The sequence below is a fragment of the Cynocephalus volans genome, chromosome 6, assembly GCF_027409185.1.
Source record: "Cynocephalus volans isolate mCynVol1 chromosome 6, mCynVol1.pri, whole genome shotgun sequence".
Taxonomy (NCBI): domain Eukaryota; kingdom Metazoa; phylum Chordata; class Mammalia; order Dermoptera; family Cynocephalidae; genus Cynocephalus; species Cynocephalus volans.
Window position 1 is genome coordinate 143,558,309 of NC_084465.1, and position 27,158 is coordinate 143,585,466.

General features: G+C 37.3%; 1 protein-coding gene across 1 annotated transcript in view; it reads right to left on the reverse strand.

Annotated features, from left to right (window-relative positions):
- The window catches only part of PRTFDC1 (phosphoribosyl transferase domain containing 1), a 93,214-nt gene that overhangs the window by 55,275 nt on the left and 10,781 nt on the right, over positions 1–27,158 (reverse strand). The window contains exon 3 of the mRNA XM_063100895.1: positions 25,457–25,640. Coding sequence (XP_062956965.1) covers positions 25,457–25,640 — 184 coding nt within the window. The remainder of the gene's footprint in view (positions 1–25,456; positions 25,641–27,158) is intronic.

Genomic DNA, 27,158 nt, shown 5'->3' on the forward strand with positions numbered 1-27,158 from the left:
TATGAATGAACGTGGGACGAAGAGATCTCCCTTGATAAATGGACAGAATACAGATCACACAGAAGGAACACAAAAGGCTGTCTTTAATTGCTTGATAACCTTGGCATTTCTGTTAAGAGGCTAGTTAACTGCAACATTTTTATTTATCAAGGAAATGAAAAGGAGATTACCACAAGACCTCATTTCAGGGGAGCAACTGGCCTTAAAGCTCACGTGTAGGAGGTTTTCCTCAGCTGCTCTTGAGAGCTGGCTTGAGGGCCAGAGCTGCTTGCTCACATCTGGGCATCGCAGGCTCTGGTTCTGAAAGGCAAGCGGCCAAGTGAGTCGAGAAACGGTCTGGGCGCTCTTGGTTTTGCCGCTAGTTCATTTTCCTTTGTTTGCAATATAGGCATATAGTTATTTAGGATAACTTTACATCCATTTAAGATATACCGCAGCTTCTTTTTTTTTTTTTTTAAAGCAGCTTCTTTTTTACTTTCCTGAATATAAATGTCATATGAACACAGTACAGAAAAATGGGATAGTGTAGTTAAGTGTAAACATGAAAAATTACTCAAGAAATGGGGACTGAGAGATAGTGAGTTGGAAGAGAATTTCTGCAGGATAAAGTATCCATTTTGAATCACTTCAAGGCAAGTCCCTAAAAAAAAGAAAAATCGTGTCTATGATAATAGCAACATACTTGTTTTTGGAAATATTACACTTCCCTTGAGTTCTGAATGTCCCGGGTAGCTTCACCAACACCGATGAAAAAGTCATATTCTTTCGAATGTAATGTCTGACAATTAAAATATTTGAAGTGATTGTTTTCTTCTTCTTCCTTCTGCCCTTTTCTATCTTAAAACTACAACCAAATTCATTTCAAAGTGAAGTAATCTCAGCCAGTATAAATAGAGAACACAAAATAAAAGACCATTTCATTCTGGAGTCAGGCAACAAAATGTCATGACCTTTGTCCTAAGAGTTTGATTTGCAGAAAAACTTCTTTACAGAGTTTTCTAGCAACCAAGTGTTTGGAACATTAAATGTGGGAAAATTTTACTTGAGGACAACACTGCTTTCTAGGATATGGTCCAAGACATTTATAATGAATGCTGAATAGGGCCTTTTATAATGAAGTTTCACTGAGAATTGCTGGATCCACAATCAAGTCCCCCTAGGCCCAGGTCTACATCATACTCTTGTATTCCTATCATTGCGGTACGGAGGACCCTCGATACACTTTTATTGAATTGCATCTAACGGAACATGCCCTCTATCTTTTATAGAATAAAGAACTAGAAGACTACCATATTGTATTTGAAGGCAATATTTTTATCTGACAATGTTTCTTTACATATTTTGATGTGTTTCACAATCTCAGGCAAGAAGAAATATATTATCAAGTCCAGTTTTTTTTCTTTTGTTTTTTTGTTTTTCTCTCTGAGAACTGCCGTCATAGCCAGGGTTTGAAAAGGCTGAGCCCTAGAACTTTCCACTTGCTATTATGTACCTCATTGGATCTGAGACCTACTTCCCTGGTAATTGAGACTGGATGTGGAAGCAGGGGATGAATATTTGAGATGAACCACTTTTCCAAATAGCACCTTGGACTCCAGCTACTTTAGAAAAACAGAAGCCCTCTGGCTGGGGTGAGTATGCAGGAGATAGGGCAGCTGTTTTAAACATAAACTCCCATCTTGGGTTGATCACCCTTAAACAAGGCATCCAATCTTTCTGAGCCTTGGCTACCTCATATGTTAAGTGGAGATAAGAATATCCACCTCAAGTTAGAAAGAGATATTGCCAGACTTTTAATAAGTATCTGGGATACAAGCTGTCTTTCTATTATAAAAATGTCCATAACCCATCATCGCACGGTTCAGCATTCATTCGTTTGCATGCTGCTTCCCTCACTAGGCTATGGGTCCCTTTAAGGACAGGGATGGTGCATGGCTTATTTTTTATCCCCAAATTCACAGGATCTAGCAGAATCACTGATGCACAGACTTTCAGCAAATGTTAGTTGAATGGATAAATTTTAAAATATTGCAAATATTTCTCCTTACTTTTTATAGCTTTGCATAGAAAAAAAAAAGTCCTTTTCTTCCAATAAGGAAAGACTAATCTGCTACACCTCACACTAAATTTAGATTTCAAATGTTTTCATTACACATTTGCATTGGATTGAATGATGTCCCCACAAAACTCATTGAAGCTTGAATTGTGTTCCTCAGGTTTTATGTATGAGAAACTTAGTCCCCACTGTGACTGTTAAGAGGGTGGGAAATCCTATGGTAATTGAAAGGTGGGGCCTTGAAGAGGTGATTGGATTGTAGGACCATGCCACAGTGAATGGATTAAAAATGGTGGTCAGGGGCACAGTTCTGAGGGCTTTAATAGGAAAGGAGAGTCTGTCTCTTTGGCTCTCTTTGCTCTCTCTGCTTCCACCATCTTGCAATGTGAGACCCCTGGGTCACTGTCACCACCACCAGATGGACTTTGGACTTCCCAGCCCCCAAAACTGTAAGCAATTAATTTTGTTTTCTTTATAAATCACCCAGTTTCAAGTATTTTGTTATAAGCAATGGAAATGGACTAATAACAATACTTTATCCTCTATGTTGGAAAATGGCACTTTGCTTCATTTTACCTCCTACTGAAAGTCCTTAGCACCTCAATGACATTAGGTGGGGGTCTAATTTAGCAGCATACAGCCTTATTGCTGGGTTCCTATGCAGATATTTTCCAATAAAAATATATAAATTTTCCCAATACGCTGAACAATGGTGGAAGCTGGAGATTCAGCAAATTAAGGACAATCATAATCTTGACAAATCACATATATTTTAAGGACTACGGGAAGAAGGCAGCTTTGGTTAAGAAAAGTACCTTGCATTTAAAGCCAGGAAACCTAAGATTAATTATTGTTTTATAAGCTGGGTGACCTTGAGCAAATCATTTAATAACTCATAGATTCTTCTCTCATTCTATACATAATAAAGATAATAATACCCATCTCAAAAGGCTTCTGGAAGATTAAGGTAATGTACACGAAAACACAGTGTATGTGTGATTTCAATAAATGCCATAATCAATGTTAGTTGAGTGTGAATCAACTAAAAATCTAGAATTTCTGACTGCCAATATGAAAGCAAGCGTTTTTCTCCCTTCAGGAATATGTAACGATAGATCCATCCAGCTTTAATAAAACCTAGTATACAAAAATACAAGCCTGCAAGATAATCCAAGCATACTTTTTTAACCACAGAAGGATACTTTACAAAATGAACCACAATTGGATTCTATTAAATAAAAGCTGAACTTGAGGCAATTAAAATTCAGTACAACGTACAGCAATAATTATACATGACTTTTCAGACTAAAAAAAAATCACCAAATCAGGAATTATGATCTCCATATTACAGCTGAGGAGACAGATGCTTAGAGAGTTAAGTAATTTTTTCTCAAGATTGCTTAAGCACTGTACATCTGTGTGTTTCTTTATCTAATCCCAAACAATTAAAATGTGCAGACCACAAAAAGAAAAACAGTAATATTTAGAATTAAATTTTTAAAAATGAGCTTTTTTGAGGTATAATTCACATATACCAATTTTAAATATATAATTCAATGAGTTATGAAAAATGTACACAATCACGTATCTATCAGCATAACATGATATAGAACATTCTTATCACTCCCGAAAGCTCTCCTTTTTAATTGCTTCCTTCCTCTCCACTTGCAGCCTCTGGTAAACACTGTTCTGCTTTCGGCTATAAGAGTTTTGTATTTTCTAGGGTTCATTTAAATGGAATCATACAGTATGTAGCCCTTCAAGCTTGTCTCTCGTACTCAGCATAATGTACTTGAGTTCACCCATGCTGATGCTGGTGTCATTCCTTGCATGTAGTTCATTCCTTTTCACTGCTGAGTAGTATTCTATTCATGGATATACCACAGTTTGTATATCCCTTTACCAGATTATGGATATTTGGAATTTTTCTAGTCTGAGTTATTATGAATAAAATTGCTATGAACACTTGCATATCAGGCTTTGTGTAAAAAAATGTTTTCATTTCAGGGGCTGGTGGGTTAGCTCAGTTGTTTAGAGTGTGGCCTCTCAACACTAAGGTCATGTGTTCAGATCCCTGTACCAGCCAGCTGCTAGAAAAAAAAAAAAAGCAGAAAAAATGTTTTCATTTCACTTGGACAAATACCTAGGAGTAGGATTGTGGGTCATATGGTAAGCACAGGTTTAATTTACAAGAAATTACTAAAGAGTTTTTCAAAGTGGCTGCACCATTTTCCATTCCTACTAGCAGTGTGTAAGGGTTCCAATTTCTGCACTTCCTCACCAAGTGTTACTACCTGACTTGATTACAGGCATCCTAGTAGGCATAAAGTGGTACCTCATTGTGGTTTTGATTTGCATTTCCCTGATGACTAATGACACTGAAAATCTCCCCATGTTGCCATTTGTATCTTTATTTTGATAGAGTAACCATTCAAATCCTTTGCCTATGTTTAAAAATTGGGTTGTCTTCTTGTTAATGAGTTGTAAGAACTCTTTATGTATCTGGATACAAGGCCTTTATCAGATAATGTTTTGCAAATATTTTCTCCCAGTCGGTGCCTATGCCACAAACTGTGGAGTCATCCCTGACACCTCTTATTCTCTTTCACCTCACATCCAATCCTCCTGGGTCTACCTCAAAATGTTTCCAAAAATCCGATACTTCTCACCCCTCCACTGCTCCCACCTGGTCTATCAGCTCTCACCTGGATCACTGCAGTAACCTTAACTAGCCTCCCTGATTCTGTCCTTGCTCCTCCATGTTTTCCTAAACACGGCATTCTGAGTGATCCCTTTAAACCATAAATCAGCTCATGTCACTTTTCCACTCAGAACCTTCCAAAAGCTTCTCTTTACTAAGTCAAAAATTACAGGCAGTTATAAAAATAGAGAAAATTCCATTTACAATTTCTTGAAATAAGATTTGACAATATAGTACAATAAAACCTTTTCACTAAATAAAAAATAAAGGATTTCAAGTATGGCACCGAAAAGTTCTAATCCCATTTGCTATTAACATTTCAGCCACTTAGAGAAAATACCGACTTCTCTAGGGCTGCTCAGCTTTCAAAGCAGAGTCACCTAGTAAGTAAAGTAATTCTATGCTGAAACAGAGACAATCCTGTGACCAGCTTCCCCTTGTTGGTTCAAGTCAGGTTAGCTAAGAGAGGGTGTAATACTGTCAGAGAATAATGTCAAGCAATCTCCAGATTCTTCCTATTCCTTTTATTTTGACACTTTAGGTAACTGCATGTGTATTTATTAGGTTTATGAAATGATTAATTATGCAAGTATTAATTGTAATAAAGTTCTCTGTTGGATGTTGTTATTGACATGCATGTTACTGTGACTCTAAACACTTTAACCTATTTCAAACCCAAGGTGACAATTCTTTATGGCCACAAAACTGGTTAAGTAAAATTCCACTATGATCATGAAAACAAAGAGAGGTTAGAATCAAGTCAGGCTTAATACCTCTCATCCGAGTGTTTAGAAATTACCATTTCTGCCAGAAATGACCTTTCTGAGTTAGCCTAAATGATTTTCAATGCCCTTGGTAGAATGTATTTTCATTCAAATTATATAGTTGGATGCCAATAAGGATAGGGCCAGTTGGGAGACTGCTTTTGAAGCAAGTTTTCGAATCTATTTACTGCTAACTTAGGGACTGGAATTCATATAAGTGAAGGTCAGGAGACACACAAAGGAGCTGTGGATTCAAGATGCACAAACAAAACTTTGATCCCATGTGAAGAAGTAGGATTTCCATGGTTATTTTTAAATAGGGTTAGGAGATTTTTAAATTCAGGGACTAATGAAATTTTATTTTCCTTCTGGGGAAATTACTTGACTTCTGGGAAATATCTATTTTGTTTGAATTTTTTTTTATGTTGCTAAATCGAATGACCATGAACTGTAATATAAAAACTGAAATCCAAAATTAACACTTCCCTATGAATCTCTTGGCTAAGGTGTTTTAATGCTATAAAGTTTCACAGTCAAGTCACATAGAAAAAAATAAATCATAGAACCGATCAGGACTCAAAATCGTATGCTTAAATTAAGAAATGAGGTTAATAACAGCCACAAGTAAACATTTTTTTAGGACATAGAACTCACTTGTTAAATTTCTAACTATTTGATTCAAGAGTGAGGAATGTGACTATTTCTACTAGAAGTATTCCAATTTGGTCTGAGTTACTATGAAAATAAAAAGAAAGTCATAATGTACTCTCAAAAATGATTTCTTAGGCATTTGCTATCTGCTTTCTATTTTGTGAACCAGTGAGAATAAAACCAACACCCGTGTGTACACAGTACTCTGAAGTAAAAGTACATAAGGTGAGAAGAAAAACACAGAATGAAGGAACTTGAGCCTAAGGCCATTTAATGTCTCACAAAGATGTACTTCTTGGCCTGGAACATTCTTGGGCAGCAAGGTGTTCTTTTTTGCCTTCAGCATCCCAGGGGTGTGTTATTATCTTAACCTTCCATGTGCTAAATGATCTGGTTTAAAGAGCAGAGTTGAGAAGTCAGTGAAATTTATCTTGGAATAGATCAAGACAATATGGCCTTGAGACCTGATGATCTTATAAGGTCTAGACCATAATAAATACCTATCAAAGAATTTTATTAAAACTACAGTTCTGGTCAATCCCTTCTACAAAAGTTTCACCTTTGCCACATCAAAGCAAGTAGCCTCTACCTCAGGCCTAAGATATAATAATAATAATAACAGTTGTTATTTATTGATCACCTGTTTAGATGATACGGTACTAGGGGCCTTCCATATGTTATCCAATTTATTACTCATAAAAAAATCCTCTCCTGAGATCTAATCATAGTTAGCCTTATTTAACCAATGAGAACACTAAGATTCAGAAAGCTTTAGCAACTTGTTATCAAAAATTACTACGTGATATTGGAGTTTGCCCCAGATGTGTCTTTGCTCTAAAGTCTGCGCTCATGGCTTCCGTACTCCCTTATGTTATGCTTGCCTTCTCAAAGATTTATGACATTTGGACAGGGAAATGGGTCATCTAGCTTCCTTTAACAGGCTTCCAAATAAATAACACCTTCAAAGAGCATGACTGTTCAATTTAAATGGTAAAACCAGCGCTTCTTATTTCCCCTTTAATAAACTTTTCCCACATTTGGCTTCCAGGTCCCTACAGGCGATGGTAGAACAGCGCACACCTCCTAGGCAAGGAGTCATTGTCCGTGTTCCATTCCACTTACTAGGACCGGTTGTCTAGACAAGCTGCTACAGCTGACGCATCACCAGCTCAACCTGTCCTTCCCTGTTTGTTCCTAAAGACACCAACAGGTTCTATTTTGCTCTATCTAGAGGTCAGTTTTCAGTTTTCTCTCTGGACCTACCAGCTGTATTTGATGGAGGATCAGGATCTCCTTCACTTGGCTGCCAGGACATGATTCCCTGGCTGCTCCTCCTTGGATTCCTTACTACTTTCCTCTGGTCCTCCCAGGTGTCAGTCCGTAGGTCTCTTCTCTGTCCACCCTCACTCCACAGGTGACCTGTTCTTTATCATGGCTTTAAATCTCTTCTACACTCTGACCACTGTTAAGCGAATATCTTCATCCTCAGCCTCTTCCCTGAGCTCCAGATGGGTGTATCCAACTACCCACTCATCTTGGATGTCTGGAGGAAAAATAGTACAAAACCAGACTCCTGGTTTCATCTTCTAACCCTCCTCTTTTCACAGTCTTCCCCACTTTAGTAAATCACAACTCAGTTCATACTCTTAACTCAGGCCAAAAGCCGTAGAGTCATGACAGCGTCCGCCAATGTCAAGTCCATCAGCTAATCTGGGGGATGGCTTTGTCTTTACCTCTTAGATAGACACAGAACCAAACATTCTCACCAGCTCCTCTGTAACCATCCTGGTTCAAGCCATCATCATCTCTTGCTGCAATTACTGCCACAGCTTTCCAAATGTCCCCCTGCTTTGACCTTTACTCCCTTCATTTCATTCTCAACACAACAGACTTATTCTTTAAAACATAAGTCAGATCATGCCACTCTGCTCAAAATCCAATAAAGTCTTCCCACTTAAAGCAACGGGCAAAGTCCATACAATGGTCTGCCAGGCTCTACAGTATGTCACCCTCATTACTTCTCTGAGTCGTCTCCTATTCATTTCTCCCACCTAACTCTTCTCTGGCCTCCTTTGCTTTTCTTCAAATGTGCCAACCGCATTCTCACCCAGGGCCACTGCACCTGCTGCTTCCTCCTTCCCTATCCACATGCTTTGCTCCCTTGTTTCCTGCAAGTCTCTGCTTCAAATGGCCCCTACTTAGAGACCACCTTTCCTGACCACCCCCTCTGACCCCTCCCCCAACCCCCTCAAGCCTACCCTATCTCTCTGACCCAGCTTTATTTTTCTCCATAGTATTTTTCACTATTTGACACATTTCATATTTTCTCATCTTGTTTCATTTTCAATTTTCAGTATATTTTACTTAGAATGTCAGCTCCAGAATGGTTTGTTCATGCCTGTATCCCTGGCACCTAGAACAGGGCCTGACACATAGTGTGACTATTTGTCAAGTGAATGGGCTGTACAACTGTGTGCTTATTTGAAGCCCCAATAGCACCATCTCCTCTTTCTTGACAAGGCTGTTTCTTCCACCTAAACTTTAGACCTTCCCTTTCAGCCGAACTGCCATATATCCATGTCTTCCCATTTCCCTACCATCAAGGACCCAGGCTCTATCCCTTTTTCCTCTCTGCCATTCTCAATAATTAGCTAAGTCCTCATTGTCTTCGTGTGGTCCCAGGAAGATTGTCACACTTCCAGGGGTCACTTAAAGATAGAATAACATCTTCCTCCCAAGGTCTATTTTTCCTTTAGGGAGGCAAAACCATTCCTTGTGGGAAGACTCTCAGCAGGCTTCCCTTCACTGCATCAAATGCCCATTCTTTTTATTAATTAATTAATTCACTTATTTTGGCAGCTGGCCGGTACAGAGATCTGAACCCGTGACCTTGGTGTTACAAGGCAGCACTCTAACCAACTGAGCTAATCAGCCAGCTCCAAATGCCCATTCTTAAGTGCAAGGGAGGCTGGGAAAGCAAGTTACTGGCATATAAGCCTCTGCGGTGGGAGGCGGTGGGAGGTGGAGAGGGGTAGGGATGTGTGCTGAACAGGAAAGCAAGGGCCTCTGCTGCTGTGCACATACTTTTAACTTCCAAGAAATTTTTCTTCTCCTTTTATTCTGTTACAGAATCTTGTTCTTGCTTTAGAGATAACAATATCTTATTTTGTCTCCATGGGAATATTAAACATAGTATTTTGAAGTTTTTCTTGTGTTTCCTAACTTATCTCTATTTTCTTGGGGTTCCCTTTCTATGGTTTTTTATTTTTGTTTTGTTTTGTTTTGTGTGGTCTTTCATGTTAGAGACTATTCTCCATGTTTGTCTTTTTGTATTAAAAGTGAGACACCAAAAGAGCTGATAGGAAAGAGTTATGTGTCCGTCACGGGGCAGGGATTGATGACAGATGGATTTACTGGAGGGTTCCCATAGGGAGAGATGTGCTTTTCAGTGGGATTCCCAAATGCAATATGTAGAGGTCTTTTCTTTAGGACCATTCAGTTTCTTTAGAGAACATTCGCCGTCAGTCCTCAGTGCCTCACTGATGAGGGCTTGAATGGTAATGTCAATGCCTGGCTGCTAAGTAAGGGCACTGATGCTCCCAGAAGGTCATATGGAGATTTTAGCTGAGTCTCCCCAGCCTCTGCTTTACTTAGTGTCCACACTTTTGGTGCCTTTTTGGTTCATTTTTTCTGGAAAATTAATCTGCAGTTTCTTGCAAGAATGGAAAAAGGGGATGAGGCTGGGTGGGAGGGGAGGAGAGAGTCAATACCTGACTTCTAATAATTGAAGTGGGCTGGGGGACCAGGGAGTCTAAATGGTGTGTACAATGACATTGCCCACTATCTGCTACACCTGACATCCCAGAGCACTGTCTCTCAAGGCGCTGCTTAAACTGCTCTTCTTTGGTGTCATCCTCTGTAGGCGCTTGGGTCCAACTTGCCTCCATGCCACTAATGGCCTGATAATAACAGGGCCATTATCTCTAGCCCTGTTGTCTCCTCTCTTGTTCAGTTTGTCATTTGAGGTCATATATATCTATGTATGTGTGTGTGTAAGTACATATATATATATATTCTCTCTCTATATAGAGAGAGAATATATATATATATATGAGAAACACAGATATATAAAATATTATATTATGTATTAATGTCATTTTAGTGGAGAATGCAAATCAAATATGTGTGGTCAATCTGTCATTTTTATATAGATATTACAGAACTTTAAAGATAATATAAATTCAACTCTGTCAGGGACCTTACAGATCTTGAAATTTGACCTCATTGTTTTACAAAAGAAGAAACAAAAGCCCAGAAAAATGAGTTCTTTGCCAAAGAGAGCCATGGTAATGGGGCCTTTCTTCTAGGAGGCCGTGTGGAGACTGCGGCCTTCCTGCTTTGAGTCACGCTGCCTAGTTTAGCATCTCAGCTCCATTCAACCAGCTCGGTGATCTTGGGACAGTTTCTCAAACTCTCTGTGGCTCACTTTCCTCACGTGTAAAATGAGGACAATAACAGTTACCTAACTCACTGGGTTATGATGGGCACCACTGAATTAATATTTGTAAAGCACTTAAAATAGTACTTTCACACAGTAATCAATTAATCAGTATTATTATTATTATTTTGGATAAATCTAACTCAACTTTTAAAATACCTATACATAGTACTATTATACTAGAAAGATCTTAATTTAAGAGATATTAGAGATAATTTATTCTAGTAGATGGGTTCTGCAAGCAGAGAGTGGTCTAAGAACACTGCTGACAGAGAAAAATGAGTACCATGGAAATGTCTACATTAATTCATTTATTTAATATATGTTTAAATATATCCAATAAAAGAAACAAACATTAGATTACAGAATGGTTTTCAAAATAAAATAAATTCACTAATCTTCTAAAATTACTAACAATTACTAGAATACTACCTAAAAACATCCAAAATGTTATTATTATTATTATCATTATTTTTTTTTGGCAGGTCCAAATTAATCTGCACTAAAAGTGAGTGGATTTTGTTTAAGTATAGGAATAAAACTAGAATATGTTTTTTTCACAGTTAAGTATTTCCCTGCCAACAACACAACAATAGTGACAAATGATTGAAAGAAAGAAAATAAAGGCATAATTAACTCTTCCTGAGCGATCTGGGCTCAGAAATCAGTGGAGTAAGGGACATGTTTAAAAATCTATTTTCATCTTAAGAAATTATCTTAAATAAGAAGGAGGAGGGTGAAAATTATACATTTTTCATTTCTTAGATCTCTTAACCTCAGGTCAAGATGAACTTTGGAAATGCACGTTTTCCAGAATACTAGTTGGGGCACTTCTGAGTCTGCCTTCCAGCGGCCCTTCTTCATTGGAAGAGGCTCTGCACACCAAAACAACACGCAGAGCTCTGCAGGGCACCAGAGCCCACCCTGGGTCCCGCAGGGACTCATGAGAGCTACAGAGAGGAAGGAGGAATTCCGGGCTTCTCCACGTCAAATGCCCACCACCGCTTCCCACCACTGTATTAGATGAGCATTTTTAGCCAAGAAATTGCCGACTCATCTCCGACTGCTGCTCTCTCGGGACTGCCCAGCCTTTTCCTGAGTCATTCCGGCCTAGTCATCTTTATCTGTGGCGTGAGCTGCGGGGTCCTTGACGTATTGTCGTGCCCTGTCCTCACTGAGAGTCATCCTGTTTTTACAGCATTATTCTCTAATTTGTCAATGTCTGTTTGAATTCCATTTTTGTTCTCTGAAAAAATGCTAGGCAAACAACAAAAAATATTTTCCAGACTATCATCCAAATAAATACTAAATTAATAAAAAGAAAATTAAATAATTCTTGTCATTAAAAGCTATGGATCCCAAGCATTTTAATATATAAACACATTTTAATGTATGTTAAAATTACCTAAGTTGTTAATAATAATATTGTGTTTAATAGTGGCAAACTCATGCCATAAAGGACTACATAATATAGTCTAAAATGAGAATAAAAATGCTACAACTATATCATAGCACAATGACCAACATAAACAATTTTTAAGGAGATTTTCCCATAAATATTTTCCCCAAGCCATTCTGTTATATACCCAACTTGTTTTTGTTTTTGTTTTTTTTCCCCTTCCAAATCCAAATTATTTCCTGGTGACTCTCCTAGCATATAAAGTCCAAGGGTTTTTATCAAATACATATGGAATATGTAATTTCAGAAAGACTTTTAAGGTCTTGATGCTAAGTTTTACATTCTACATCAGTTACAAAATGTTGATAAAAGTAGTCTAATTTATAAAATAAGGGCAATTATTTTGCTGCCTGCAGTTATTTCTGTACAGAAAATTATAAATTATTTGGTCATAATTAATAATACCACATTATTATATACTTTTGAAAGGTTCTGACGGTGCAAATAAGTGAAACTGATTAACAACATACTTACGGGGTATAAATAGCATTCTTAAGCTCCATGGGACCGACACACTTTTGAATGACAGATGGGGGAAATGTAGATACACGAAATGTAATTGTAACCCTCAGGCATCTGATACAATCAATACTCACAGTACGTACGCTTTCTTGTGAGCCAGGCCCTGCCTCGTCTCCAGGTTCTGCAGCTTTCTCTTCTAACAGTTAAGTCACTTGACTTAAGGGGAGCTTCCTTCTTTTGCCTGCCCACCTCCTAGGAATTGGAGATCTTTTCCTCTCCCACATCTCCAAGAGGCAGCTGTGGAGTTGTAATTAAAAGCCCTGGTTTGGGAGCCAGACAGACCTCCACTTCCTAGCCATGTGTCCTTGGGAATCCAACTAACCTGTCTGGCCTTGATGTTTTCTGAGGGTTTTAATGAGTTAGAACATATAAGGAACTTAGAATAATAGTTATCCATAATAAGCACTCAGTGAATATTAGGTTTTATTAGTAGTGGTACCAACTTATACAAGCCGGCTGATATACTGCCTACCCAGTGCTTGGAGCTCTAAGCCTGAGCTCTTTCATCCTTCTTTCAAACCTATTACACCTACTACCCTGAACTTCAACTTCCATCTGCAGCCGAGTGAGTCCATTCCCCAAAACTTCCCATTCCAAGGCAGGGTCTTGTTCATTCCCAGCCTGTTGCAGTTACTGAGTTAAGCACAGCTCTGTCCCTGGAGTGATCTCGCAAAATGTGGTTGCCTTTCTTATTTAATAATTATTTCTTCATTACTCTATTATTTGCCCTCTCAGTGTTTGTTTTTCATAGGGAAAGACAAACCCTAAAAAGCATCTCTATAGAAAACTAAATGTGAATATAAAGAATGTACATCAATAAAATGCATGGATATTCATAAAATAAAAAGACTGTAAGGAGTGATAATTAAAGATGTTAGCAAACAGAAAGGACATTGTTGGGGGGGAGGGGGGGAGGGAGAAGGGAGGGAGGTTTTGGTGATGGGGAGCAATAATCAGCTACAATGTATATCGACATAATAAAATTAAAAAAATAAAATAAAATAAAAAAATAAAGATGTTGATATTAACCTTATTACACAAATGGGCTTTGGTTTCACTTTTTAAAAAATCTTTCACTTTTTTTTAATAAAAAAAATTCTTTCTAGAATCATAAATATCAAAGTAAACTTGCCAAGAGCAATCGATGCTAGATGATATCGTTTCAGATCAAACTAGATATTTGCTTCAAGCCAAGTTTCTTTATCCATGCATGCTGAAAGCCGGTAGTAAATAAATTTTAAGAACCGAAAGTCAAAGAGAAAATAGGTATGTCAACACTCTTGGTTTCAGTAAACATATGAACACGACAGATGTTTCAGCGTCTCTATCCAGAGGTCACACAGAAATTACGTTCTGGTTTTCATAAATAATTTTGATTAATTTTAAGGGCTTATGGGGATTGAGTCAAACCACCCAGGCCTATCCCTTATCTATTCTTTAGTAAATAACTCTCTCTTTGAAGTCTGCAAAAATGTCTTAAGGATGTTAAAAAATATTTTAAATATTAAAGTGGAAAAAATCTGCAGCCTCAAAGGAATACCCCACCACTTGCTAAAGAATATTAGAGTGATGTTACAGGACTCGAGATTTAAGAATGATTAATGGGTAAAGACAATGTTTTCTGCTATATTTCAGCCATTCAAACACTTGAAAATGACACTGCTAACAAAGGGGGAACCAACAATTTTCATCAGTTCCAAGTCCTACATTTTTTTTTTGCGTTTCGAGATCTCCAAAATTGGGATGCATCTTAAAATCCATGTCATGTCATGGCTTAATTTATAGCATTTTTTCTTCCTTAGTGGTACATAAAGCAACAATGAACTTTATAATCCATGATATCTTAGATTTAATAAAATATAAGTTTGGAATTTCACATCTCTCATCTTCCCTTTTCTAGTCTTTTATTTTCTTCTACTTTCTTGTTTCTTTATTCTTCCCCTCTGTTCTTAAGAAAAAAATGATTTACAAATACACACACACACACACACACACACACACACACACAAGGGTACTTCAAAAAGTGCATGGAAAGATTTATATTATCTTTCTATTTTTTTTTCACAAACTTTTTGAAGTACTCCCGTGTGTGTGTGTGTGTGTGTGTGTGTGTGTGTGTGTGTGTGTGTGTGTGTGTGTGTGTGTGTGTGTGTGTGTGTGTGTGTGTGTGTATCTATACACCTGCTTTGCACCCATCCAGCACCCGCAAAGAACTGGGGAACTCTTTCTATCTTCAAATAATTGGAGTCTTTTTTCCTCACCCCATGCCCAAGGAGAGACTCTGCTAAAGATGGATTTCCTATCTAAAAAAAGAAAAGCAGACATTCAACCCAAGGCACCATTACTACATGGAAATAATTCAACAAAAGGCCTGGTGTACTCACTAAATCTAAGGGCACTGGATCTGGTTTATCCATCCTGTTCCCATTCCTCTCTAGCTTGGATGATCAAAACTAACTTAAACCCTTTGTTCTGAACTCTGGGAATGAGAGAGAAGAAAACACTATATTTTAGCATTTCTCTTCCCTCATGGGAATAGGTTTGTGGCCAATTCTTTGCTTTAATGAGCCTCTTTAATACTGATGCCAGCTTCCCCAGGGCCCACATACCCTGCCTGTGTGTCAAATCTCTCAGTCCTAATGTAGCACACTTTGAGTTGTATTTTAGCTCCAAAACCTTTCTCTTGCTTTTGCCAACACACAGGAATTATTAATCGATACAAAGCAGTGTGCATTCAAACAACAGGGGGTTGGGGATCTAGGGCAACTGAGGGCCTGCTTAAAATAAAATTCCTCCTCAATTTTTAAAGCCTAGAAGTTTGAAGAAGATTCTACTTTGCTCACAGGTTAGCTAACCAAATTAGCTGAAAACAAAGAAATCAGACTGTTGTACAGTGAATCACACTTTATCCTTAAATCGGATTGTATATAAATTAATAAACCACGGGGCTGGCCGGTTAGCCCAGTGCTATAACACCAAGGTCAAGGGTTCGGATCCCCGACTGGCTAGCCACCAAAGAAAAAAAGTGTAAATGAATGAGCCTTTAAATCAGGGCAACATTTAAGAGGGAATAAAGGGGAAAAGCTTGGCAAATAATACATACACATACAAAAAAGCTGGCTGAAAAGTCACTTGCTGGCACCTAACAAGACTCCCCTCCAACTTCTCTCAAATCCTCCTGTTTCTCTGCTCTAAGCCCCTTAGAATTGATATTACAAAAGGCCTCCCAGCCCTATGCTGGTAGAGCTTTCTTAAACTCGGTAAATTGGGGAACTCAAAGGCAGCTGAATTATGCCTGTTTCTCTTTGATTTAAGTCTCTACATGCTCAGGAGTTGACAGGGAGCAATTCTGCTGAATTTGACTTCCCAAGAGCAGAAGCTTTAAGTGAATCCAGACAGCAAGCAAGTATAAGGAATGTTCATATCTTTTGGAATACCTCCATGGTGCAGGGGAGAAAGATGAAAAGAAAATCATAGTTTCCCAAAATTTACAGAAAGAACTGTCAATATTTATTGTTCAGTGTCAATATTTATTGCTCATTTTCTTAGAAGGTGCTTCTTCATAATAATTTATTAATACAACATGTAGAACATGTCAGGGAAAAAAAAGAAGCATTTAATTGTCTATTTACAAATATTGCCATTTTTCCAGCAATTATAGGAGCTGGCTTAACCTAGTTAGGTAAACGTCATAATAAAGCTCCAGAAAAAAATGATGCTGATTCATTTGGAGAAATTTCCCTCCTTTTGGCCTAAAGCATCTCAATGGAGACAGTGTGTTTCAGTGGCCACAATCTTGGGCTCTGTGTCTGAACTTGGATTTGAACACTAGATCTGCCACTTGCAAGCTGTTTGACCTTGGGCATTTTATTTAACATCTCAGGTCTCATACTTCATGTGTAAAATGGGTATAATAAGGGTATCTAATTGGTTCTCATTTCCTGTCTACTATTGAATCAATCGAGCTTTGAGTTTTCTTTATTTCTTTTCATCCCCTTTCTACTGGTTGGGAAGTCATACCTGTTCTTTCAGTGGTTAGCCTTAAATTTTTAACAAACATACCTAACTTAAAAGTGTGCAAGTCATCAACATCTCTATGCTTCTTCTAAATAATACAGAGGACATTATAATGCTTTTATTCTGATCATCTTCTTCCATTTGCATCTGAGTGTGGACTGGTATTTTAATTCCATCTTTGTTTTACCATCAAAATTTGTCATAATCAACGTTTTTATTTCATTAACTATTTTTCTTTTCTTTTCTTTTTTTCTTTCTTTCTTTCTTTTTTTTTTTTTTTTTTGTGGCTGGCTGGTACAGGGATCAAAGCTTTGACCTTAGTGTTATCAAAACTTTTAAAATTTACCTGTATACTTATCAATTTCTTTGTATCACATCCATTCTTTTGGATTTAGTTTCCTTCTTACTAAAATACAACCATTAGGAGATGTTTTCAGTCAGGGCCGATTATAGGGAAACTTTTTAGAATGTGATTACTGATGTCTACATCTGGTACTCACACTTGAGTTGAAGATTAGCTGGAAATGAAAATCTAGGTTAACAATTATAGTCTTTCAGTTTGTCGACAATACTGCTCCATGGCTTTGATTTCTGTTGTTGCCTCTGAGAAGTCTGTTCATAGGACAGTGGTAATTCCTTTATAAGCAACCTTTCTTTTCTCCCCAGTTGCTTGTAGGAACTTCTCTTTGACTCTGGTGTTTTGTTTTTCAGTTTCACTATAATGTGTCTAGGTGTGGTCTCACTGTGCTTCCTGAATCTGAAAATTCATTTCTTTCATCAACTCTAGAATATGATTAAGCTTTATCTTTTCAAAAATTGCCTCTCCCCCATTCTCCCTAATCTTTCCTTATGGAATTCCTATGTGACATATTTTGGGTCCTTCCATTCTGTCTTTCATGTCTCCTATCTTCTCTTCCTTATATTTCATCTCCATTCATGCTACCTTATGGGTAATTTTTTCAGATCTACTTTCCAATTTAAAATTCATACCCATAATGACATTCAGTCTGCTGTTTATCCTGTCCATTGAGTTACAATCTTATCCATTCAATTACTACCATTGTCACTGCTAGACAATCTATTATTTCACTTCTAAAAGTACTCACTATGTTTTCTTTTCATGTTGTCTTAACTTTTCTCTAAAATTCCCTCATTTATGTCTTTAGTCATATTAAGCATAATTATTTTATATTTACTTCCAATTTTTCATTTACCTGTATCTGCTATAACTTTTTGACAAATGATCTTCCCTATGGAAGATTGTTTCAATGCATCATTTGTAATTTTGGTTTGTAGGCTCAAATTAAGTGAGGCTTTATCTGTAGGAATCCTACCTAGGTTGTGGTACTATCTTCTAGAGAGATTTTGAACCTGCTTCTATTAGACACCCTGGGGGTATCATGGCCTGAGACCAATTTCAATGTTAGATTCTCAGGCTGGGGTTTCCCAGACCATGCTGGCAAAGTAAATTAAAATCTCAAATCCACATCCAATCCAGACTTGTGTTTAAAAATTTCCAGGGGATATTTTACTTTCTCACCCCTGCCCAGGTTGAGAAAGACAAGCTAGCTTTCTTAGATCTCCCATTAGGAAAGGGTAGATTGATATCTTTTTTTTTTTTCTTTTTTCTTTTTACCAAGGGCATACCTCATCGAGGGCACCGGCTTTACATGAGGGTCTTATTCAAGTTCCCATTTTATACAGGTCTGAAGCTTTATCACGTCTCTGCATGGATGTTAAAGTCAGACTACTGTGACTGATATACTTCTGCTCCACTCCTGCTTCTGGGAGGCCCCAGTTCACACCTACACTCGGATTTTCACACTCTCCATTTCACTCTCCCTTATGTTCTTGTGAGCTTCAATAAACATTTTTTTTTTTTTTTTTGTCTTTTTCCTGACCAGCACTCAGCCAGTGAGTGCACTGGCCATCCCTATATAGGATCCGAACCTGCGGCGGGAGCGTCGCTGCGCTCCCAGCGCTGCACTCTCCCGAGTGCGCCACGGGCTCGGCCCTCTTCAATAAGCATTTTAAAGACTTTTTAAAAAATTATATTTCTTTCACCTAGAATTTTTAGGTGTTTGTAGTGGGAGGGTTTTAAAATTGCCTATTCTATAAAATTGCCACAATCAAATTCTCTCGGATATGTTAAGCCACATGCATGTATTACTTAGAGAAAAAGAAAATATTTTTAAAATGTATAATGTAGTGGTATAATGCAAATAAGTTCAAAGGAGATGTAGTATAATTTCAGAATAAAACAGCTGAAAACATAAGCCCCATGGGTGAGTAAACTCTTATGAGATATAATCTGTATTTGACTCTTTGTTAAATAAAATAAAAACTGAATATCTCCACAAAATTTGTTCATATTATGAGGCAAGCTACTAAGTACAACCACTTGTGTACGTATGGGATGTCATACATGTAACAAATTCTCTCTTATGAAACTGTCAGATTTTCTCAAGTAAGGCAACCATTTCTTAAAAGCAAATTATCATATAACAATAATAATAATTGTATATATGTACTTAATATTTCTCCTGCTTATACTTCAGGTGGAAAATATAACCAGCCCCTTTATAAATGTTAGCAAAGATATTAATACTTCAGACAGTAGTAAAGTTTTGTGGAAAACTTTAGAAAAATCTGTGGAAAAGATATGTTGGGAAGGGCATAGGGTTAAGAGACAGATGGGTTCTGGTCTCTGATGCCATTTCTACTATTTATTGGCTGTGTGACATTAGATGAGTTAATTAACCTCTCTGAGCCTCTGTTTCCTCATTAGTAAGAGGTGAGAGATACCTGGCAGGTGTGCAGTCAGGATTAAAGGAGATAATTAATCCATCTAGCAAATGCCGATTGAACATTAATAGGAAGAAAAAGGAAGGATAGAAGGAAAAAAGGAAGGGAGGGAGGCAGAAAGGAAAACTTGAAATGTTAAGAAATTCAGGTTGTCAGTGCCCCTCATTTTATTAAAGAACAGGAGTATATTAGCCACACCCTTCAATAACTTATGGAAAGTTTAATATAACAACAAAGACAAAGAAAAGTCAAATTACCTAGAGCCCTGAGATGTCTGAAGCCATTGTCCCTCAGGAAGGTCCCTTGTAAACTATGAAGGTCCCTTGTAAACTGTGAAGGGCATCAGGCAACTGAGACCTCTCTGGCAAAAGAGCTCCTGAAGTGACATTAATGCTGATGGCTGGGACAAGGAGAAACATCACCTTGGAGTAAAATGAACTTTCATCTCTTTTTCCCTCAAAAAGAACTTTTAAAAGAATCAGCAGGCAACAGGAGAGGAAGGAGTAAAACTGTGCAGTGCACCCACAACAGTGCACAGAGTCTTGACCTCCCCTCAGAAACTTCTGAAGGAATAAATGGGGTGCTTTAGTGGCCACTGTTTTTGTTGAGATGTTTTTGAGATGTCTGCACCCTATGAATAGGCTCGGAAGAATGCAGGAGCACCAAACACCCTTAGGAAAGTGAGCAATTCCTCCTCCCCTTATTTGGTGGTGTTCATTAGTTTAGTTTGTTTTTTTTTTTTAATTGGTCTCTGCTCTCAGGAATGTTGAAAGGGCTCAAGTTTGTAAAGGGATGGTCAGCGCAAGCCTAACCTGACGCAGCAATTAATTCATGACTGGACGGGGACGGCTCACATGCCATGGGCGGACAGCTGTTCACGTCATACCCCAGACTATGAATATGGGTTTTCTGTCCATTTCTGAGAATATTTAATTAGGGGAAAGGTTTGCCCGGAGTGAGCAGACAGGCTTTTACATGAGGTCATTTCTCAGGAGATGATGTGCGTCACCTTGGTGATAGACAGGAGGAGGAACATTTGGTAAGAATGGAAGAGAAGAGACACCACAATCATCCCCAGGTCCTACAGGACTAAGGTGTGGGACAAAAGCTGAGGCACACAATGTGTGAAACTGGATGACGGATTGAAATCATACAATGTATAGTTTTTGAAACAGATTTAAAATAGAAATAATACAGAAATATCTCTGGAAAATGCCCCAAATATTTGAAAAGTAAACAACATGAAATAACCAGTGAGTGAAAAAGTCCCAAGAGAAATTAGTTTAAATTGAATGAAAATAAAATCAATATATCAAAATTTGTGGGATATAGCTAAAGAAGTACTTAAAGGAAAATCTATAGCATTACATGTTCATATTAGAAAATAAGAAAGTTCTCAAATCAATGAACTAAACTTCCATCTTATGAAACTAGGAAAATAAAAGCAAACTAACCCCTGAGCAAACAGATGGAAGGAAATAATAAAGATAAAATCATAAATCAATGGAACTGGAAAACAGAAAGACAATAGAGAAAACCAAAGAAGCCATGAACTAGCTCTTTGAAAGAATCAATAAACTGACAAACCTCTAGGCACACTGGTGAAGAAGAAGAAAAAACAGAAGATATAATTTAATAATATGAAGAATGAAAGAGAGGATATCGCTACAGACCTTACAGACATTAAAAGATAAGGGAATATTATAAACATCTTTATGTCCTGAAATGTGAAACTTAGATAAAATGGACAAATGCCTTGAAAGACCCAAACTATTAAAGTTCACTCAAGAAGAAAAATAATCTGAATATTCCTGTGTCTATTAAAAAAATTGAATTCCTAGTTTAAAACCTTCTGACAAAGAAAATTCCAGGCCAATATGAATTCCACACAAACTTTTTTGGAAAAAAGACTAGGAAGAAATACTTCCCCATTCATTTTATGAGACCAACATAATCCTGATACCAGAACCAGAAAAAGGCACTGCAAGAAGAGAAAACTATGGTTTAATGAATGTAGATGAAAATCCTCAAAAAAAAAAAAAAGCAAACTGAATCCAGCAATATATGAAAAAGATAATATGTCATGACCAAGTGAAAAGATGGTTCAGCATTAGAAAAACCAGTCAGTATAATTCATCATATCATCAGATCTAGAAAAAGTATTTGACAATATGAATTCATAATTAAAAACAAAACAAAACAAAAAGCTTCATAGCAAACTAAGAATAGAAGAAACTTCCTTAAACTGATGTAAACTCATAAAGAACATCTTCAAAATGCCAATGGTCAACATCATACTGATTGAGAATAAGACAAGAATGTTTTCTTTCACCGTTCCTATTTAGTATTGAACAGGAGGTCCCAATGCAATAAAAAGAAATAAAATATATACAAATTAGAAAGGAAGAAGTAATCTCTATTCACAGAAGAAATGATCGTCTTCATAGAAAATCCAAAAGAATCAACAAAAAAAGCTACTAGAATTAATGAGTTTTGAAATGTCACAGGATTCAATGTATAAAATCAAAAGTGTTTCTATACTACCCATAAATAATTGGAAATTGAAATTCAAATAAAAATTTACTGAATATAATAATACCAAAAAACATTGAATATTTAAGTGTAGATCAAACCAAATATGCCTAAGATCTGACTCTTGAAAACAAAATAAGACTGAAATTAAACAAAATCTAAATAAATTGGAAGATTTATGCTGTTCATGGAATGAAAGACTAAATAGCGTTAAGATGTCAGTTCTCCCCAACTTGATCTATAGTTTCAAAGCAATCCCAATAAAAATTCTAACAGGTTATTTTTTAGCAATCAACAACATGATTTTAAAATCTATATGAAAAGGCAAAGACTAAGGATAGCTAAAACCATTATGAAACAGAAGTAAAAAGTTGGAGGAAGCATACTACCTGATTTCCAGACTTATTTTAAAGCTTCAGTAATCAAAACGCTGTGCGATTGACACACTAGGTGAACAGACCTGTGTCCAGAAATAGATCCACATACATATATATAATTGATTTTCAATGAAAAATCAAAGGAAATTCAATGGAAAAGAATCGTCTTTTCAGCAAATAATCCTGAAACAATTAAACATTCACATGCCAAGAAAAAGAAACCTTGATCCATACTTTATACCATATTAAAAAATTAACACAACATGGACCATAGACCTAAATTTAAACCTAAAACTATAAAACTTTTTAAAGAAAACAAAGGAGAAAATCTTTGTGACCTTGAGTTAGAAAAAGATTTCTTAGATACACCAAAAACATGATCCGTATAATAAAAAAAAGAATAAGTCAGACTATAAAAATTTTAAAATTATGCTCTTTGAAAAAAAAAATGCGCTGTTCTGAAAAAACAGCTCACTGACTGGAAAATATATTTAAAACACATATCTAAGAAAGAATTTATAGCCAAATTATACAAAGAGCTCTCAAAACTCAATAATAAGAAAACAAACAGCCCAATTTTAAAACTGGGCAAGATATTTGAACAAACACTTCATCAAAAAAGCTATATAAATAGCAAATAAGCCAATGAACATATGTTCAACATCTCTATTGATTTGGCAAATGCCAATTTAAACCACAATGAGATACTATCACCTATTTGAATAGGTAAAATAAAGAAAAATAGATAATGCCAAGTGCTGTCGAAAATGTGGAACAGCTGGGACTCTCACGTGTCACAGTTGTGAATGCAAATTATTCAGTCACTTTGGAAAACAGTACGGTAATTTCTTATACACACTCATTGTATGACCTACCAATCTTACCCGTAGATACTTAGTTAATGGAAGGGAAGACATAAGTACATGTAAAAACCCTGTATGTGAATTTTTATACAGCTTTATTCCTAATCACCCAAAAGTAAAACAACCCAAATATCCCTCAGCTGATGAATGGATTAAAAAACTGTGCTATATCCATATAACAGAATCCTACTTGACAATAAAAAGAAATGGACTACTGATAGGCAAAATATGGATGAATCTCAAATGCATTAGGTTAATCAAGATTTACAGATTTACTGAGGCTACTTGGTATGATGACATTTATATGACATTCTGGAAAGAGAAAACACTAGGGATACAAAACATATCAGTGGTCACAGGGCCTGGGGGTTTCGAAAGAGGTTGACTCCAAAAGACACAAGGGCATATTTTGTGGTAAAGAACTGTTCTGTATGTTGATTGTGGTGATTTACATGATTATATGCATTTGTTGAAACTCAAAGAACTGTAAACTAAAAGAGGTAAATTTTACTGCATGTAAATTATTACCTCAATAAACCTGACTTCAATTTTAAATAGATTTTAAAAGGTTTTTTGAAAGCTGTTAACCAGGGACAGATATAATAAGGAACAAGGACAAATGAATGAGAAAAATCTTGTAAGAAGGAAGCCCAGCTGCTGAAACCAGGATGAAGGGAGCCCAAAGAGAGAAAATGTTTGCAAGAGAGGATGAAACGAACAAGTTAGGGTTAAGGTGACTGTAAAAAACAGCTTCACCCTGGCCTGCGAGGTCATCAGGAAAATACAGGCTATCTTAAGAAAGAAGAATGAATTTGCCAGCTCTCTAGAACTAAGGCAACTGAAAGATAGTCGCATAGGGTACAGTAGGCAGAATTCTAAGATATACAGAATATTAATGAATCTCAAATGCATTATGGCTTTCAAGACTGTCCTTCCCTGGTGTATGTGCCCTGAGTGTGGGTGAGACTTGCAAATGTGATGGGAATTCACTCCCAAAGTTAGGTGGCCAGTCAGTTGACTTTGAGTTCATCAAAAGGCAGAGTATCCTGGTTGAACACGACGCAATCAGTTGAGCTTTCAAATAACATCTGGGCCCTTCCTGGATGGAGGAAGGGAACACCTAATTGTGTTGTGGACTGCCTGTGGAGGAGTCCGTGAGGCTAACCTAAGGGGAGCCGCTAGGAGCCAGGAGAGGTCTCCAGCCTAGTCACCAAGTAAATGGGGATTAATTCTGCTAACAACCAGTGATCTTGGCAAAGGATCCCCAATCTCAGATGGTATCAAAACCCCAGCCTGGTAAGACTCTGAGCAGAGAGCCCAGTTACACCATGCCCAGATTTCTGACCTAAGGAAACTATAAGGTAAGAAATGCACATTGGTTTCAGCCACTAAGTTTGTGGTGATTTTGTCATGCAGCAATAGAAAGCCAATTCAAAGAGCAATTAATGAATTAAAATGTGTCAAGCTAGTTTTGTGAATGAGATATTTTCACCGTTTTTGACCCCAAGAGTTCCTCATCCAGTAGGAAGTTAGTTTTAATAATTTATTATAAATTGAATCAAAAAGCATCACAAGCGGTAATATCATAGAGAGAAGGGAAGACGAAGGGAACAACATCCTTGTAGAATAACCCCCATCAATTCCATCCAACGGTGGCCAGAGAAAGCCACCATAAATTGGTGGAGGGGCCTTGTGATGGAGGTTTCCTGGCCTTGTCTCCTCACACTCCGTAATGTACTGCCCTACAAGCTTCCCTTCTCTAACTCCAGGCCATGACTGCAGCCACCCAAGTACTGGGCTGGACACCCTCCCACATGTCTCCAGGGCCAACAGTGACATCCTGAATAGAAACATGTCAGTGTTCACTAGAGTTTCTTAACACTAACCACATTCATTTGTGAGGATGGGCACCAGGAAATAACCACTCAGATTTATCACCATACAAAATGCACGAATCATTCCTGAAGAGTCTTTCCATATGTGTGAAAATAAATAGAAAGTTTTCCTGGCTTCCTCCAAAGAATATTATTTGAATTCTTATAGGAGGATGTAGTATTCTTGCAAATTAAAAAAAAAAAAAAATTATACTCATCTTCAGTTCAGTTTTCAAAAATTACACTCTTCATTTTCATAATATTATCAGTTCTTCCATACTAACAGATTGTTAATTCTAAACAACATGCAATGAAAATGGAACATGTAATAACTTACCTTGTAACTTTTTAGTCTGATGAAATCAACCTTCATAGAGACAAATCGATCTGAATTTCGGCTGATGTTCTTAAGGTGTTCTACAAGATCAGCACAGAATTTGTAACCTCCTTTAAGCACACACAGGACCATAATGTCACAATATCCTATGTCATTCATAATATCCTTAGCCAGACGCTCAATTCTGAAAGAAGTAAGGGATAAAAGATATATTAATTAAAGCACAACTACTTCAGAGTATTTTTGTTCCTTAATAGAAATGTGTGATGTATTATACATATTAGATTATTAAGAGTACAATTGCAGGAGGAAGTGTTTCTATGGAACACAATGTGAAGGATGCCCCCTGGGGTTGTGCAGTGTGCAGCAGCCTTGGACTGCCACCTGATACCTCATTTGGAACTGTCCTTGTATTTATTTGTTCATATACCATACAACATTAAAATCTTACATGGAGTCAGGATATAAGGCATATGCTTTTTTTTTTAAAAAAAATCCCCATTGGCACTTCAGATAGCATTAGATTTGAAACAGATAAACTGAATTATATATGCATATAATACACATATAGTACGTTATATAACATGTTCTATATATGTAACATATACACTATATATTTTATATGTGTGTGTGTATATGCATACACACACATATAAACATATACACATAGAATGGTAACCATGGTTTCAGGCAATGTTTCTCAAAATGTTATCATCAAAAAATGTACATCAGAATATCTGGCATGTTCCTCAAAAAGGGACACTGTGACCAGCATGATGGAGTAAGGAGGTTAATACATTCTCTCCACAAAAAACAACTATAAACCCAGACAAAACTGTCAAAAACAACCATCTCAGCACTCTGGAAATCAACCAAAGACACACAACAAATTGAGGAACATTTAATCATGAAAACATTAAACTCTGGGTAGAAACAGCATTCTTGCCTGGGGAGGCTCCCATCACCCTCTTCCCCCACAAGCTCTATTGTTCAACCAGGTAGTTCAACCAGGGTAGGGCATTGCCAGAGGGACCTCATCTGATTGGGAACATTGTAAGCTAAAATGGCCATCTCAGTAGCATGGCTCCATTAGCTGAGGTTGCAGTCCCCTTTGAGCAATGAACTAGCAGACTAGTCAGGGATTTGACAGGGAGTTCTGCAGGGCTAGAGAGTCACAGGGTAGGGGTACACAATAAGTTCATCATATACCTCTGGTCAACTAGAGGTTGCATGTATACACAGCAGAGACTAGAGGGGACCCAAGCCAACCACATATCCCTGGATGATAAAGGCTATATACATGAGGAGAGGAGCTACAAGAGAGCCCAGGGGAAAGTAAAAGCTGGAGAATACTTGAAAAAGTTCAGAAATTTGAATATGTTTGCCAGCCCCCACATACATCCATCAGCAGGAGTGGACACTTTATTGGCTAAAAGTGTCTGAGCACTTCTAAGCAATTGTAAGCTGAACAATAAGCTATTCAGACACAGGGGTGAATCCTAGTAAGCGAGACTTAAAATAAAAACAAAAATAGGGCTGGCAGGCAGCTCAGTTGGTTAGAGCACAGTGCTATAACACCAAGGTCAAGGGTTCAGATCCTCATACCGGCCAGCTGCCAAGAACAAAACAAAATAAAACAAAGGTGTTGCAGGGAAGTCTAAACATTTTTAATTGTTGAGCTTTTCCCTTTTCCACTTGAGAA